The sequence below is a fragment of the Arctopsyche grandis genome, chromosome 6 (assembly GCF_051622035.1).
Source record: "Arctopsyche grandis isolate Sample6627 chromosome 6, ASM5162203v2, whole genome shotgun sequence".
Lineage (NCBI taxonomy): Eukaryota > Metazoa > Arthropoda > Insecta > Trichoptera > Hydropsychidae > Arctopsyche > Arctopsyche grandis.
The window spans coordinates 13551984-13571379 of record NC_135360.1 but is presented as its reverse complement, the minus strand read 5'-3'; the positions used below and the strand labels follow the sequence as shown (position 1 = coordinate 13571379).

Below are 19396 nucleotides of genomic sequence, written 5' to 3'. Positions count from 1 at the left end.
TCCATCTGGTTAAATTTATTATAATTACGGCAAAATATTTTAAGCTTTGATTTTTTTTAAACACTAGTGATTTTACCCGGCTTCACTCGGTATTTGTAATAAAAATGGCTTATCTAATAGTAAACATTTTATTAATTTATTTAAATAGGTTTATTTGAATATTCTACGAACCAAAACTTACATACATGCATACAAAGTCTCTTTCGAAATTATATATTGGAAAAAAAACAAATATTTTGGGAAATTATAATTCAAAATATTTGATAATATCTGCAAATTATAGATTTTGTTTAAAAAAATATGGAAATTCTTTATTGGGTAAACGGATTAAGGTCTGTTCATACCTATTCAGCACGACCCGTATCCTGCAGGTGTCATGCAAGTGCGGATAGTATTCTTTGGTACATTATATGGACGTATTCATACTCCATTCACGCATGCGCATTTACGCATTCATGCGCGTCCATATAGAATGTACTAAAGAATACTGTCCGTACTTGCAGGATACTTACAGGATTCGGGTCGTGCTGAATAGGTATGAGCAGACCTTTATTTCACACATTGCGATCGCGCGCACGACAATCGTTGTCATGAAAATCGTGATTATGAATTTTTGGGTTCCAGTTGTTCCATGATCCAGATTTTAGTCATGTGCGAGATCGTTTTGTGCGAAATAATCACCAAACCTCTTTATTGTAACAAAAATGCAACGATAGTTTTCATTTTTATAAGCTTTTTATGAATGTAATTGACAGTGGATAAGGGTGGTATTTTATTTTTTACGATTCTATGAAATGTCAAGCGGTTAACCTAAAATAAGTGTCAATAAGTATGCATATCATTTGTATTTTCTCTTCGTTATGCTCATAGTACAAACAAAAATCATGAAAAATTTCACCAATATGTTCAAAATGTATAACAAATTCACTAGACTATATTCAACTTTTCCAAAACATTTTCCGGAATTTAATTTTGACTATTTATGCAATGAAAACAATTTTGAACATATAAAAAATAATATTGAAATGCGAAAAGGGGTTGGTGATATTGCAAAAGTGTGTCAGTTGTATAATGATTTGTTAAACAAGAGTATTGATAGTACAAGAGATAAACTAACAAACGACTTGAACGAAGAAGCCAAGAAGATTCCCAATGAAACTCACCCAGATGTTCGAAAATATGGTACGGAACCGAAAATTGTAAAATTCATTAACGAAGCACCCACATATACAGATAAAACATATAAGCCTTTTGAGTTTTCCCAAATTACAAGAAAGCTACATATACTGCGTACGGATAATCTTGGAAATTTCACTGGTCATCGCAGTTATTTTTTAATTGATAGTCTAGCTGAATTAGAAGAGGCGTTATTAAAATACTCCATTGGTAATTTGGTTAAAAAAGGATTTAGCCTTGTATCGGTTCCCGATATTTTACCGAAATATTTGATTGAAAGTTGCGGAATGATTGTTGCAGGGGATAGACCTCAGGTTATTTTATTATTTATATAAATTTTTATGATTCTTGAAAGTCGATACATCACATTTTAATAATTTCAGATATATTCATTGGATGAATTTCATCATGGGCCAGAGTTATGTTTGTCTGGTACAGCTGAAATGTCTTTGGCTGGTTTGCTTATCAATACAACACACAAAGCTGAAACATTACCTTTAAAAATGGCTGCGGTTAGTAGATGTTACAGAGCAGAAGCTTCAAGTACATCAGAAGAAAAGGGTATTTATAGGTATTCATAAAAATAACTATTTTATTATCAACTAGCTAAACCCGATATGCGTTGCAATGCCACAATAACGCATGCAATTCCCGTTCCTGTTCTCGTTCCCGTTCCCATTTGTCGAAAACACATTTGAAATTATTCAATTTTTTGTTTATTTTACCCTAACAACGCAGGTGGAGACGCGAAAATATGTATATATAGATTTAGTTTTAGTTACAAATTAATATTTCAGAGTTCATCAATTCACAAAGGTCGAGATGTTTGGCGTTTGCAGTCCAAATGATTCTGATGCTTTATTGGAAGAGTTTAGACAGATAGAAGAAGAGAGCTTTACTGAATTGGGTCTACACATGAGAGTACTGGATATGCCACCGTACGAATTAGGGGCTCCTGCTTATAGGTTTATTATTTGATAGTACTGAGAATAGAAAATTTACAATATAACATTAACATATATTTTATTTTATAGAAAATATGATATTGAAGCTTGGATGCCGGGCAGGAATATGTTTGGTGAAATATCTAGTTGCAGTAATTGTACCGATTTCCAGGCGAGACGTTTACATATAAAATATATTCCTCGCAATCAGTCAGCATCTGAATTCGCTCACACATTGAATGGTACTGCATGTGCGGTACCTAGAATGTTAATAGCTCTGTTGGAAACTCACCAAAAGCCTAATGGTACAATATTGATACCGGAAGTTCTCAGAAAATATATGAATGATGAGACTTACATTAAAAGAAGAAAAGCGGTACCAGATTTAAAAACCGTTAAATTAGTTTAATTGCCATGTAGTTGCCTGTTGAATTGTGTTTGTTCTTCCAAATATAAATACATGTTGATTAGGTATTGAATTTATTATTATTTTATTAAAATTACCCTTAGTTTACAAATATATATATATATATATATATATATATATATATATATATATATATATATATATATATATATATATATATATACATATATATATATATATATATATATATATATATATATATATATATATATATATATATATATATATATTTATACATAAAGAAGTGTTCTGTTGTCAGGTTCAGTTGGTCAAACAACAAAATTATTTATAATTATCATATAAATAATGAATCATTACCATCATCATCACTAATTAAAGATCTAGGAGTTATTTTTGACGATAAATTAACTTTTAATTCTCATATAAATTTTATCACAAAAAATGCCATCAAATCACTTGGTTTCATAATACGAAATAGTACTCACTTCAAAAATGTAAATACGATTAAAATTTTATACACTACTCTGGTTAGAAACCAATTAGAGTACAATTCTACCATTTGGTCTCCTTATTTAATGAAACAAATTAACTTAATAGAGTCAGTGCAATTAAAGTTCATTAGATTCATCAAATTTAAATTTTTTAAAATTCATAATTACCATGTCAGTAATGTTATTATTTACAAGAAAATTCATTTGCTAAAATTATATGACAGAAGGAAAATTAATGATATTTCAATTCTGTGTGGTCTTCTTAATGGCACCATCAACTGCTCTGAGTTGGTGAGTTTAGTGTGCTTCCATGTGCCGGGTAGATCAATTAGATGTAACCATCTTTTTGATATGCCCAGGTTTACCACTAATTACTCATTGAACTCAGCTATGTTGAGACTGCACAGCAGTGGCGTAGCCAGGATTTTGTCAAGAGGGGGGTTTTGAAAGGAAAAAAGGCAAGATAATTTATATTTAATTAATATAAAATCACAACATATAAAAATAAAGTAAACATATGGTATGAACAAAATTCAAATAAAATAAAAATAATGAATACTTTAAAAAGGACGAAATTCACAGATCCAATCTTCGCGTATTTATCTAATATTTTTTCTGCACTAAAATTTATATCCCTATGAATATCTAATAAAGCAAGTCGATTTAGTCGATTTTCCGACATCGTATTTCTTAAATATGTTTTTAGTCATCGTAGTGTGGAGAAGCTCCGTTCACTTGTGGCTGTTGTCACCGGAAGTGTTGCTAGAATTTTTAGAAGTTTGTAAATATTGAAGGATTGCAAATTGCAATTGCAGCTAGTGCGTTTTTTGGTCGATTTTCACTAGTACTTATATATTGCCACCACATTTCCAACTCTCCAGTTAGAATACAAGGCCCACAAAATATATATTGGTTGTAAATTTCCCCCGAAGTCTTTATCTTATTTTTTAAAACACTTGATGGTTGAGAGCTTTTTCCATCAGGAAGCAAACATTGGAAATTTTCAAGTATATGTTTACGTCCTAAAAATCTGTCATGGATTTGGGATAGAAAACTATCCAAAAATGGTACAAACGATCAATTGCGACAGGAGTGGGATATTTTGCCGCCGACTGCACTCCGCCAAGGGGGGGTCCAGACCCCCTGGACCCCCCCCCCTTCGCTACGCCACTGCTGCACAGAGTTGGAAACGAATTGTCCATGGTCGATTTATTCATTGTTAGTAAATGCAACATGAAATCCATTATATTTAAATATTTTTTTAATATAATGTAGTTAATTTTGTAATATGAATGTATGTGTATGCGTATATATTTATGTATGTATATACGTATACGTGCATGTATATATGCGTGTGTTTATAATTGCATGCGTGTGTGTGCACAAATGTGTATGTAATTGAGCGTAGGGGTTCCATAAAACCGCCCGAAAGAAAAAGCCGGTTTTCGGTTTTTTTATAAATAAAAAGCCGGTTAGCCGGCTTTCACCGGTTTTAGAAAATAAAGATTTTTTTTAAGTTAAAAGTTTTTAAATCGAAAAAAAAAATGTAAATATGTATTATACTATGCAAAAAAATAGTTTATCTTCGTCCATTACAAATCTCAAAGAAACCGCCAAGTACCTTGTTTTTGATGTTCCAAGAAATATACGCCTTTTACCTAAGAGAGTTTAGATAGATATATACATTTATTTTGATCTTGCATAGAAATTTGAAATTCATAATAGTTAATTTTGAGGAAAAAAGCATTAATCAAAGAAAACCTTAAAAAGCCGGTTGATCGAGCCAAAAAGCCGGTTTTCGGTTTTTTGAAAAATGGTCAAAAAGCCGGATTTTCGGTTTCGGTTTAAACCGACTTGGAAGCCCTAAATTGAGCGTATGTGTAGGTGTATGCATGCATGTATGCATTATTCTAGTTATTGATTTTTCTTTTATATTTCATTGTAATTTATTTTATATTTTTTTCTTTCTCCATTTCTGTAAAATGGTCAATTTTTTCTTGACCGTAAAATAAATAAATAAATAAATTATATACCTGTATTTCAATTTAAAACCGAAAAACCAAGGTGGCTGAGAAATGGTCTAGCATTAAACATTATTAGCCAATGTCTGAAATTTCATCTTTATAGTATACTAGTGGTGTGACCCGGCTTCGCTCGGTATTTGTAATTTAAACAGCTTTAAACATGGCAAAACAATCTAACAGTAAACATTCATTTGTTTTTTTAATAAAATCAATTTGAATCGAAAAAAAAATTATATTCAACGATATCGATATAGTCGTCACAGAAACTTCGATTTTTTTTTCGATGTTTCCAACAAAAACCTTACATACAAAGTCTCTTTCGAAATTATATATTAGATTTATATACATGATCAATTATCTTTATTTGTGTACGTACATACAGATACTAAAAATAGAACGAAAAAAAGTCGATGTATCTTTTAAATATTTCATTTAACATTAACTTTTATGAGTTCATCATTAAAATCAATGGTAAATGAAATACATATTTTATTTACAATAAATAATTAAACATCATTTTAATATCACATTTTAAAATTAAAGCTCGTGAAATATAATTCAAACAAATAACATAATCTTTATTTGTCAGTTCCAGATTTTCATATCTTTGTTTCGCTTGTGAATTTATGGCCACACAATACTTTCAATCCAACTCAAATAACTTGATATTCTAACGTAAACACCGGGTATTCCAGACCCGCATGCCTGTCCAAATGATGTTATCCCAACTAAAGTGTACATTCTATCCCTAGTTTCTGGAATTTGGATTGGTCCACCAGAATCACCCTGCAAATATAAAAACATAAATAATATATTGATATAAAGGGGTATGTAAACCCATTATGTAAAGTTGAATGTTTGTTTGATTGTCCACTATACAAATTTACAGACTCTTCGATCATAGATTCTGAGTACATAACTAAAGTGTAGTAGTGGGTTTATTGATAGTTTTATAGGAGATAACTCCCGTGCCTATCGATCTGACCTATTAAATGAGATCCAATTCGCTTTGATGGAGTTTGTGCGAGCTGGCGGCTGCTTGATGGATTAACTAAAGTACATATATGGTATTTGTAGGGTACTGGGAGATAGTTTGCCGAATTTAGCGGTCCTACATTGAAAACAGTGAAATTATATAATGCAAAGATACACTTGCCCAGCGTTGTCCGGGCGTTTTTTATGGGTGCCCTTTGATCTTAAATTCTGATTTTTTTCTAAAAGCAATCTTGTAAAATCTAAAGTAGGGTCTTCTTCCTAATGCCTTGTCCGCATCCGGACGTTGGCGACCACCTCGTAGATTATTTGCAGATATCCGCATAGGTCTTCAGCGGCTCGGAACAGATCGTCGGCGCTCATATTGCTCCACATGCGCATGTTTCGAAGTCAAGACAACTTCTTCCTGCCAATCCATTTTCTACCTTCTATTTTTCCATAGTTATCAAACGGAGAAATTCATATTTTGGACCACGTATCATGTGTCCGAGGTACTCCATCTTTCTCCGCTGGACAGAAACAAGTACCCTGCCTCTCCCTATTATGCTGAGGACAGCTTCATTTGTGACTGTAGACCCACATCTCAAAATCTTCGATGCGGCTGATCATCCTGGTCGTCAAAGTCCACGTTTCGCATCCATATAGCAGCACTGACTAGACGTAGCTCTTTGCGAATCTCAACCACGTACGAAGATTGATATGCTTCTTTGTAATCTCCGTCTAAAGTTCGATGAACGCTGTTCTAGCCACCTCGATTCGTGGATTCTCAAGTCTTCATCTGGGTCCATTTCCTCATTCAACCAAATACCCAGGTATTTAAATCTTTTCACTCTTTCTAAAACCTCTCCATCCAACGTTAGATCACTGGTGTCTGTTTGCATTTTGTCGGCTAGCATAAATTTCGACTTACATTAATGCGCAGACCTCTTCGATTGCTTTCTTGATAGTCTGTTAGATTTTCGACAACTAGTGCCGTGTCATCAGCATATCGTATATTGGTGATTGTTTTGCCGCCTACTTTAATACCCTCTGCTTCTTGGAGAGCATCTTAAAAGATAGATTCTGTATATGATAGATTAAAAAGGGTAGGTGATAGGATGCATCCTTGCCTGACGCCCAGCTCTATAGGAATCTCATCAGTGAAATGATTATCGATGCGCACTACTGCAGTCTGATTCCAATAAACATTTCGCAGCAATCTGACATCTCTATCATTCAGGCCAATATGTTTAAAAGTTTCCATCAGGCGAACGTATTGAACACGGTCAAAGGCCATTTTAAAAGGTAAGGTGCTATGAGATATGTAATACACTAAGTTTGGTGTTCCTAAATTGAAAATTGAATTTTCCTAGCAGACAAACTAACAAACGTTCATCTTGTATACATATACATTAGGGGTTATTTCCATTGGGTAGAACTTATCCAATAAGCAATGATAGAAATATTAAATGTTTTTTTTAATAGTTTTTACTTGCCTGGCAAGTATCTGCTACACTATGTACAGCACACATTTGTTGAGAAGTAAGTCCATATGGAAGTTTTCTATCTCTCCTCTCTGTATAAGATGAATTGCACGTTGAAAGATTAACCATGGTAACGTTCGCTTTTTGCAATGTGTCACTTTTGGATCTTACTGGAAATATAATGAAATCACAATTTAGAATTTAGTTTTAATATACATATGTATAGGTATATTTGTAGATCTGTATTATATAAATGACAACGAATTGAATATAGAGTCTTTTATAGTCAGTAATTTTTGTAAGAATTAAAAAATAGCAGTATAGTATGTGAACTAAAATTATTTTCTGTTAGTATATTTTTGAAAAATAGTCGATAGCACGTTGAGTAATTTAAAAATACGTGTTCTACACTCCAACCCCGACCCCAACTTCGACTTTGACACTGACTTCGACTTCAAAAATATCGCATTTAAATTTTTTTTACAAGTATTTACATATATGCGTAAGACCATTTTCTTAATGACTACCAAAAATGCCACGACTCCAGAACTTCAACTCTACAGCCCTGGTTAATAGAATTAATCAAATAGTCAGTGGTTAACGAAAATAACGTAATTTACTAAAATATATAATTAAATAAAACAAATCACACAGCCATTAAAAATATATTATGAATAGGTTGTCCCCTAAAAAACATTTTGGCTAGAAATAAACAATAACAATATGTATAATTAAAAGTATTAAAAAAAAAAGCGATTATTTACCTTTAGTGTCAATGGTACCCCATCCTGTGATGATTAATGTATTTATCGAGGATTCTGGTTCAGTATTTAGACAAGCTGGATGAGCTGTTGTTGTAAACTCAACAGGTCTATTCAATCTATAAATAAATTAAAACATGTATGTCATTTTTCTAACGTGTATCAATTACGACATCACAAAGGGTTTCATTTAAAATACCTTAGCAATGCTAAATCGTGATATTTCATTGATCTGTTATAGCTTGGATGAGGAATAGAGCTTACTATTGCATAATTTGTAGAATCATCATCGTTTAGTAAATATGATGTACCTATTTTTGCTACCGTTGGTGGAATTCTATAAAATAAATATTTAAAACGTAAAATATTAAAACAATTACATAAAAATGTAACAATATATTTTCAATGAAATATTTGACATAATATGTATATTATGTTAAATATTAAGGTCATATTTTACCTTTCTATGTTCTGAACACAGTGAGCTGCTGTTAAAACATATATATTTGAAATAAGCGTTCCACCACAATTATACTCTAATCCAGTATCTTTGTTATATCCAAGTGCAACCTTAAAATAATTATAACATATTATGAAGTAATAAAGCTATATTATCGCTTTTTTATTATTTATTATCAAAATATTACATTGTTTAAAGCAGTGTATGTTTATGTATTAGCAAAATCAAAGTAGAAAACATGATTTGACATTGCTTTGAAAAAAATGTAATGTTTTGAAATTGAAGCGCCTAATTTCTGACTACAATTTTATAAAAATATGAGTTTTACAAGTTAAATAAATTTAAACTCCATATATTTAATAAAATTACCATATGTGGAAATTCACCCTCCCCAGCTTCTTCACCTCCGAGTATATAAGTGCCGACTGGAACCGGAACTGTCATATCGTAATCAGCACATGCTGAAATATAAGTAAGCGAATAAGTTTGATTTACACACTATGAATTAAAATTTTCTGATATAGATAAGAATTTTGCGGTAAATATTTTTATTGTATCGTGAACCTTGTTTAGCTTTCTTTCCAGGGATATCAGGTAATCTCGAAGAGATTGTTGTTGGCGATATACTATTGTCAGAATTTTCATTCTCCTCTGGATATACGAAACCATCTGGATCTGTAATTATAATATAATTTACAAACATATAATAACTATATGAATATGGGTTTCCAATTAACCGGAAAATAGTGGTATCCGGTTTTTCGGTGATTAGCATAAAGTTATTGTACGATTAACCGCAATTTGGAAAAATGTAAGTATTGTAGCATTGTAATAAGTTTATAACATAATTATAGCTATTATTGATAGTTACTTATATGTAGACTAAAAGTAATAAGGTGTTTTGTTCAATAAATAATGAAATACCAAAAAAAAATACTTGTTTCTTTTATATATACATAAATAGAATTATTTTCGTACAAATGTACAAATGTTAATAAAACACAACAATGAGTACACTCATTATGTATTCAATGTATCGTTTTTCGTCATGCTTCTTATTTTTTACAAATGTTATTTGCAACTGAAAACACACGGTCACTAGTAAAATACATTGACTATCGATGTCAATTATGCTAACTTAATTTTTTTTCCAGAAAAAATAATGTTTTCATTAAGGTCCTTAATATTAGCTAATAGTTTTAAAAACTAATGCCAGATACCATTTTTGACGCTTGCACGTGTAAATAACATTGAGAATCATTCAAAAATTCTAAAAGGATCAGTTTATTGTTCTCAGAAATCTACATATGTATGTATCAGTGGCGTACCGTGGAAAACTCCCTGTTTTAATCGCATAGCCTTTCTTACGTGTGCGCGAGTAGGATACAAGGGGACTCGATATGACGTCACCTAGTCCCCTTGTATCTCACTCGCACACATATAAGTAAATCTCATATTTGCACACACATAAGTAAAGCTGTGCGAAAAAAACGTTCATATGTGTGTTGAAATGAACAAACCCATCTGGTAGAAAATCTGTGACAATCTACCTCTATTTTTCTGTATAGCTGAATTCAAATCAACTAAAATTTATACATATTTTTTTATTAATTAGCCGGTTAACCGAATGAATTCCAATGGTATTAAGTAATATTAAAAAACAGTTTCATCGGTTAAGAGGGCTGGACATCAGCGTCTTGTCCATACAAACGTATTACACTTCTCCCTTCCTCAATTATGGCACTAGAGATATTATTTTTTAATATGCTATGGATATCCATCATTGGCATGCATCTGTGCTTTTATTTTTTTTGATTTTTTTTTTATAGGAGCTAGGAGCCGCCAAACATCTATAAAATCGCCTCTTTTTTACACCCACGAAAAGAGTCCAGCGTGCTTATTTAACGGTCGATTTAAAAAAAATACGCGCACAAGTGCATAGAAAATATCTTTCTCATACCGATGATGAAATTTTTTTAAAAATTGGTCTAGTTTCGGAGGAGAAAATTGAAGAATATGAAACCTCGATTTTGTCGATTTAAAATACGTATTATCTGGTCTAAGCGCAACTGTCGCATTCACTCAATATATATGTATATTGATATATATTGTCGCATTCACTCAATATGTATATTCACTCAATATATATGTATATCGAAGAAAGGAACGGCAACAAAATTAAGGTTTCGGGTGTACAGCCCTCTTAACCGGTGTTAATAATAAATATACGTATGTATGTACATATGACCGTCCATCCCAGCGCATTGGGGAAACCACCCCATCTCCTCCCCCTCTGGTATCTATCAAGTAGACGAATGAGTGCATCAAGCTACTAATTATGTACATAGATAGTCGATAATTTTTTTTTATTGTAAAAATGAATATATGTTACCGAAAGATGTCGATTTCGATGTGGTTGTCGTTGTAGTGGTTGATGAAAATTGAGGGCAGCAAATAATTGGATCGTTGTAAATGAACCCGCATCGTGTAAATCTATCAAATGACAACCTTCCTCGAACCCTTTATAAATGATAAAATTTAAAATTTAAAAACAATATTTGTTTTGATGATATTTTGTAATACATTTGATAATAATACGTACTTTATAAGAGCTTCAGGACAGTCTCTGAATAAACGACATTCACCAATTGTATTATTTCTGAGGATGCACCTACTGCCGACATTCATACCTAAAAAAATATATAAAATTTGATCACAAATCCTATGGAGCATTTTGAATTTTTGATACAAATGAACGAGAACAAAATGTGTGATAATATATATGTTTATGTATATGTATGTGAATAAGATGATTTTTTTTAACGTGTGAGGTTGCCAGATAGCATCATGAAAATACTGTGCGCATGTCTAATAATATTTTTGTTATAATTTTGTAATAAAATGAAGTGTTTAATTTGAATCCACAAAATGTTAATTTACTTATATGTATTGATTAACCTTGTTCGTCATTTATGTCGATTCGTGATTGAAATGTTTTTGTTAAAATGTCATCGTCCGGATAGACAATAATTTCACTTTCTTCGATATCTGCAATGTGAAATATTCATTTTTTATTCGAATGTAATAACTATTTTTGATATTACATTATCAAAAAAAAAAAAAAAAACATAAACAGTTAATCCTTCCCAAAAAAATTAGTAAATATGACAATGATTAAAACATAATTATTAAATGTCTGAAATTTTTCAATGGAAAATAATAGTACTCTTTTTTTTCATTTGTTGCTAGTTAACAATTAAATATAATATCAGTAATATCATGAAATTGTCTTTAAATATATATGTATTAAAATTAAATATCCTGTAGTTTATAAATAATACATATAATAATATATTTATAAATAAGATTTTTCAAAAGGTCTGGCAACCCCACTTTTCATTGTATTGTATTATATTTATATGTTTGTTTCGGGTCTACCTCACGGGCCCGAATGTGAAACGCCGGAAAACGCAAATATCGGAAATTCTGCGCGCGCACATTAATACGGGAGGAAAAGCCTGTTCCTCTTGTTCCTGTTGTATCCTGCTCGCGCAAATTAAGTGAGTATGTACGTGAGTATGTACCGTTTACCATGCACCCTTTTTTTTTGATCTTTCGACTTAAGATCTTTCGATTTTCGATCTTTGCCTTCCGATATTTGCGTTTTCCGGCGTTTCACATTCGGGCTCGTCACGGAGACCTGTTTGTTTCAGACATGTGAAACATTGATTTATTATTACAATTGAGTTCTTACAAACACCGATAGCAAATGTTGAACACAAAATTTCTTTAAAAAATGTAATTAGAAAGTGAAATTGAAGCATTTCACCGCTATTGTAAAAGTTAAGTATACGTGCATAAAATGTTAACCATTCGAATTGTGATGACCTCGTAGAAACACGTTTTATCAGCGTCCGATTAAGTTTATGTCAATAATAATGTATAGATTTTTTTGCCTGCGTATTTATTTGTTTATATTTAAGTCTGAGATGATTTTTATTACAGTACTTACGACGAAAACACACCTAGAAATTGTTAATATTTCTTGGACCATTGTAATCGTTTGGATTACGTTACGTACACTTCAATTAGTATCATAAAGTGTTTACTAGGTAAAGCCGTGAAAATAAAGCAGGTAAAAAAGAATATGTACATATGTACATACCGTACATACATATATATGTATGTATTTATGAGTTTTGAACATGTATGTATGTACGAAGGTGACCGGAAGCTATGGACCGTAACAATCACTCGATTTTATTTCTAAAAATTCATTGACACGTTCTTAATTTAACGTTTCACGTTTAACGTAAATTATGTACGTTCCAATTCCACATTGGATTGGATTTGATTACGAATTTATAATCAATTTTTAGAGTACATACGTATTATTTTATTTACATTTACAAATACCAATATGATACTTTGAGAAAGCAACATTTTTATTAAAAAACTGGTTTTATCGTTAATCGACAACAAAGTGATATTAAAACGAGGTAAAGCGTTTCGTCCTTGCACATTTTGCTGTGAAATAAGTTACTGGCATCGCGGTTTTTTTTAAATAAAAATGGCAATCGAGAAATAGCACACATCTAATACATAATTTCGAAAGAGACTTTGTATGTGTGTATGTATGTTTGTTTGGCTCATAGATTCCTTGACGTTCAATGTTATAAAAAAATAAATGAATATTCAAATAAATTTAAATAAAATAAAACTATACAAATACATTTAATAAAATGTTTACTATTAGATTGGCCATGTTTAAGCGGTTTATATTACAAATACCGGGCGAAGCCGGGTAAAAACACTAGTATATATGTATGTATATATATATATATATATATATTTATTTTTTCTTTGATTTTTACAGCTAAATATCAAATGAATACCTCATTTGACAATATTAAGCAACGAGAGCGATAAATTTAATTTGACAACGTCCAACTGGTTCCGTTAATTTGTTCATTACCGAAATCATATACGGCAAAGCAGTGATTTACAATCGGCGTGAATCATTATAAGTGGAAAAACACATTTTAAGTTTTTAAACATAATTTTAATTGTTTAATATAAACGTTAATAAAACGATTAAAATGCAGTAGAAATTAAAGTTCTATTGAAATAATAAATATGAAAGTCAACTTAAGGAAAAGCAATTTGTTAATATTGTGGCTATTTAACCACATCAGGTTATTTGAGACGTACACAATGTATGTATGTACATATAAAAGAGGTCAGACAAAGCTCGCAATTCAAATGTATTTTATTTTAAAGCATCGTGTGTTCGAAAATTTGAAATATAATAACTTGCACATATGTATTTGCTAACAAAATTTAATTATATGTATGTATATTCATATGTCAATTCAAATGTATTTGTATACATATATGTACATTTTAAATTGTGTACACTTTTGTGCTGATCGGTCAATCAAACCGCGATAAATTAGCCGTGAACAGAAAAGTTTAAAAATCACTACACTAGATAACGCTGTTTATGAAATTTTGTATTAGTTCGTATGGTATTATGATTGCAACAATTACCCTGAGCCTGAAGCGATCTCGTCAAAAACAAAACATATAAAATCGTCGAAATGTAGGAGAGCACAGTGCATGCCATGTTTGTTGCTTTTGTGTAATTGAAGAATATTTGAATTTAAATTGGGCGCGAAAGCGAGGCACTTTTTGATGGTTTTAGCGTTTTGGCCACAGGACATGCGTAGCACACCACTGAATTGCACTGCCGAGGTTTTTAAATGATTATTATTAACGTTTTAAGTACCGAACGCAAACCACTACAGGCCGACGAGCCCGTCAGAACTGGTTCTTGCCGATAGCTGTTTGCTTTTATATGCGACTCCGCGATTTGCGTCTGTGCGGAGCCATCTTGACGTGTTTGCGGTCACCACAATTCACCCGGTGATTCCCACTAGTCATGAAACCGGGATAAATTCTCGCTAATTTAACAAGCCCCCTTCGTCGGTGCATGTCCCGCCTAGAAACGGGAAAATGATCCTTAATTGGTGACGATCGTAATGGTTCAAAACTAGTTGTGGCTATATTTCGCGTGAAAGATACGCACGTTCATAAACACAAGTCTTGGGGGGGAAAATTATGAATTATAAAAGTATTCAAAATCGATGAGAATTTTCCACTAGTATTTTATTCAAGATAATTATTTACTTTTTTTTGTTCATTGAAAAATCATTTCTATGGCTAACAATATCAGAAAAGCTGAATGGTTTAAAAGTTTTTAGAAAAATTCGAATACGAGTATATATATCGATTTATATCATATCATATATATTTTTCTAGGTTTTTACGCTCTTTTTCCTATTATGCTGTAGAATAATATGATACTATGATTACTAACCAAATTAAATTAAATTGTAAAATAGAAAATGATTAGTAGATCAGTAGCTATTAAAATAGATATAAGATGTATTGTGAACATAATTTCGTAATAATAAAAAGAATTTAAAAATCAAATGTCATATATATTTCGGTGTTTAAACGTTTTGCATTAGTTATGAAATGAAGTTAGAAAAATCGAATCCGATACCAAAGCTCCATGATTGTGAGATATTGAATTTTCAGCAGATATAAATACATACATATGTACATATGTATGTATATATATCGACTCAGGTTTCATTCATAATTCAGGTTTTTCCTTTCAAGGAAAAACCTGAAACAAACTTAAAATACGATACAAATTCAAAAATTGACATTCAATATTTGTTTAATTAATTTAATCAATACTTCAATTGCCTAAATCTAAAACTGTCATTATATTATAGATACACTGAAAGAAAAACTAATATACTATACATATTTCATGTGTTATTTCAAATGATAATGGAGCAGAGTTGAATAATCTCACACATTTTCCGTGTTGTGATAAAAATGCTTTATAATTTTTCTGTTTATTATTCTGACAAAATCGTCTTATTTACATATTATCTTGTCTTATTCTAAAATATTAAACGTTAACTTACTTGAATGGGATCGTTTTTTATAGAAATGGAAAATCTTTTTTTTTTTGAGAGAGAATGAACTGGCATTTAAATGAAACACAGGAATCAATATTTAAAAAGGAAAACATAATTAAGTTTTATTTTCTTTTTTGGTAACTAAGCGCAGCAAAATAATGAAAATTTTAAAATGAATGATTTGCATATTTACAGCTATCATTACCTTCTTCAAAATGAATTATAAATAAATAAAAAAAATTGATAGCTTTTAAGAATTCGCCTCTCAAATTTATAAACATATGCATTTGGTTTTTGATAAATTTAAATTTTCTTTTATTGGTTATTAAGGTGTATAAAACGTGTGAAGAATTTATAAGCATTCTTTAAAATGTACATACATATAAATCTAACGAAGTCTGTAGCTGCTTGACCCTTTATGGAAAACGATAATAAAATTAATATTAATTAATAAACGGCTTAGTTAGTATAATGGAAGGGCTAATTTTTACAAACTAATAATATTCTAATAAAATGTGAAACAAAAATGACAAAATATAATAGTTTTTTTTTTAAATTTGAATAAATGTTTTGAATTTACCGAAGTTCCTTGCGAGAAAGATGAAAAAAAAAGTAAAAATTTTATCCGTTTTAGAAAATATTGTAGACCCCTTTCAAAAACTATCTATGATACAAGTTACTAGATAACACCCAATGGCGCCCACGGGCAATTTTTTCTAAACACCCTTAGAAAAACATTATTACCATCCTCCTTTTTCCGGGCTTCGGGCCTTGCTACAGTGTCAGCAAAAGCATAGCAACCCAAATGTTTGGATATAATTCTATTTAGCTGTTTTATAAAATTTAATACAATGAATGGATTAATTTCACCTTGAACTTTATTTGAAAGAAAGGCTTTTAAATTGATAAGTTCATTGCTAATAATATCAGATTTTGAATTCGCAGTGAGCTTAATTTGAAGATCGGCTCTATCCAGTAGATTGTTTACAAAATACAAAAAACCCCACATCTTTGAATATTCGTTTAACTGTTCGAATCTAAGATAATCTTTTTAGGAATATAATTGAACGTAATCAGTTAAAATTTTCCAGCGATATATTGAAGCTGAAAACAGTGTAAACAATCTTCGGAGAATATCGAAAAAAGTTTGCGATGTTACAGAAGGTTTCGGAGCGTAGTATAGCACAAGATTTAAATTGTAGCTGCCACAGAGAAACGTTTTATTTTTATTTTATTTTTACATATATACCAGGAAGGCCTTACAGATAAATCCCAATGCGCCTTCCAATGGCCAATTACAAATTACAATTACAAATGCAGCATTTTTATTACAAGTCGTTGAATTACGAGACACTGAAAAACTCGCAAATTAACGAGACATCTATGAATTGTACATACATTTTATTGTACATCAATCATACTTCAAATAGTGGTGACATAGTAGGTAGGAAGGATTTTTAGCCAATTTTTTTCCAGGAACCGTTTCAACAATGAAATCAGAGAAAATTGGCAAACTCTGATAGGAAACGATCAACCTGGAGTCACAAATCCAGGTCTGACCAACAGCATACTCTGAAAAATTCATTTTCATTCGAGGCCTGGGCCCAGGGATCGAACCCGGCGCCTTTCGACGCTAAGCAGAAGCTTAACGACCGAACTATGCTGCTGGCTATATACGTTAATTATAATACGGAAGGGAATGCGCCTTCACTCAATGAATAGAATTTGCCGAGTATAAATGTTTGAGTTTAGAATGTAAAGGTGCTTTTGGCGCTCTAATTTTAAATTTTAAAGCCCTTTTGGTTAATCGAGCGGCGCCCTAACTTATTTAGCGCCCTCGGGCGCTGCCCGACCCAGCCCCCCCCCTAAAACCGGCACTGATAATACCTATGTATTTCAAATTTAGCGGCTCTAAATTGAAAACTTTTATTTGAATAGTGGACAAATTTGAAGTTTTACTTTCTTTTATTTATCTCTATTAAATATTTTGGAGTCATGACCTTTCAATCATAACACAGATTAATATGAGTATGTATGTATATATAACCGATGCTGTGCATATCGGTTGTACTCAAATTTAGTTTCAATCAGATTCTCAGAAATAATCGAATCTTCTTGGATTTTTATTTTTATTTTTATGTACGTTAATAGAAATTCGTTATTTCATAAAATTGTGCATGTAAATATACATTTCCCGATAGTAAGAGATCCTTGACACAGTTCGATAACTAAATAAGCCAATTGATGTGCAGACTTTGGCGGCCAGGATGCTTTAACCCACAATAAAAATGGTTCACTTTTGCCAATTACCATTGTCCTACAAAGCAAGAGAGCAAAATAAAAAGGTTTACAATAGTAAAGTATCCTGACCGCCCAAGTCTGGTGATGAGTGCAAATAGATGATTTATGTGCAATGGTGGATCACTGAGTGAATTTGTGTACTGAATTAACTTTTTTAAAAATTGGCGATTTTATTCACTAATACAGCATATTTACTTATAATAGTATAATAAAATAGTATGAACCAACGTAAAAACCAAACATAGTGATTAATCTACTTATATCCTGATGTGAGTAAGGTTTAAATTTATGTACATGAATAAGGTTTCAAGTAACAGGTTCAAATATTTTGACCGTGATTTAATGTGACTAATTTCATCTCGTAACTATCGAGACAGCGCTGTGGTCGAATTCCTTTGCAAGTTCGCCTTGCATCTATATACATATTGATTTGCAAAACCGCAATATAATAATCATTTTCTATTGAATTCGGATTTGAAGTCGGATTCAGGAAGTCTGTAAGGATATACCTAACATGTTTAAAAGATCTAAAATTTATAAATTCACCATTGAGGAAAAACATATCTGTTCATTATTATATGGGATACAATCAGGGCCGGCTGGTAGTGTGTACGAAGTTTGCGATGTACACATATCACAAAAAAGGCGTCTGAAAGACGTTAAAACATATGTGATAAATTTTTAATCGAAAAATTCACACACATGTATAGCACAAAACCACACCTCCTGCTTATCTGTATTATTATATGATTTTCCCGTTTAGTTGGTCAACCGCATTTACCTTGTTTATATATACATAATTGACTTTTCCCATTTCAGTTGATAAGAAAGAGAACTTTTGCCAAATTGAAATTAATCAGGAACTACCTGCGATCAGTGGTTCTGTTCACTGTAATGAATAAAAAACTTATTGCGATAGTTTCAATAAAATATATATAATAATAAAATAATACTCGATCATTCCAGAGGCAGGATATTTCTAAAATGAAAAACAGCTAAATCCTTTTTGACTAATGTAAATAATGTTCGAATATATGTACATATGTATATACATATCTATATAATAAATCGGTCTCCATGGCGAGCCGGAATGTTAAATTACCGAAAACGCAAATATCGGAAGGTAAAGATCGAAAATCGAAAGATCTTAAGTTGAAAGATCAAAAAAAAGGGTGCATGGTAAATGGTACATACTCACTTAATTTGCGCGAGCAGGATACAATAGGAACAAGAGGAACAGGCGATTCCTCCCGTATTAATGTGCGCGCGCAGAATACGGGAGGAAAAGCCTGTTCCTCTTGTTCCTGTTGTATCCTGCTCGCGCAAATTAAGTGAGTATGTACCGTTTACCATGCACCCTTTTTTTTGATCTTTCGACTTAAGATCTTTCGATTTTC

The 19396-nt window shown here is 31.4% G+C and overlaps 2 protein-coding genes across 3 annotated transcripts; one reads left to right on the top strand and one right to left on the bottom strand.

Annotated features, from left to right (window-relative positions):
- Positions 1-390: 390 nt before the first annotated feature.
- Positions 391-2602, top strand: SerRS-m (Seryl-tRNA synthetase, mitochondrial). The gene is made up of 4 exons (XM_077432077.1): positions 391-1490; positions 1560-1747; positions 1974-2141; positions 2211-2602. Exons 1-4 carry the CDS (start codon positions 861-863, stop codon positions 2527-2529), a joined length of 1305 nt encoding a protein of 434 aa, XP_077288203.1. The 5' UTR covers positions 391-860; the 3' UTR covers positions 2530-2602.
- Positions 2603-4972: 2370 nt separating this feature from the next.
- On the bottom strand, positions 4973-14782 carry LOC143912506 (serine protease persephone-like). Of its 2 annotated transcripts, XM_077431782.1 has the most exons (11): positions 14251-14529; positions 11659-11748; positions 11303-11390; positions 11093-11220; positions 9265-9375; positions 9070-9161; positions 8701-8810; positions 8440-8577; positions 8244-8359; positions 7492-7649; positions 4973-5809 (listed from the first exon to the last, which is right to left on the bottom strand). In XM_077431782.1, the coding sequence occupies exons 1-11, from the start codon at positions 14324-14326 to the stop codon at positions 5648-5650; spliced, it is 1269 nt and encodes a 422-aa protein (XP_077287908.1). In that variant the 5' UTR covers positions 14327-14529; the 3' UTR covers positions 4973-5647. The 2 variants fall into 2 exon arrangements, with proteins under 2 accessions (XP_077287908.1, XP_077287909.1); XM_077431783.1 differs by lacking the exon at positions 11659-11748 and having other exon boundaries at positions 14251-14782.
- Positions 14783-19396: the final 4614 nt, after the last annotated feature.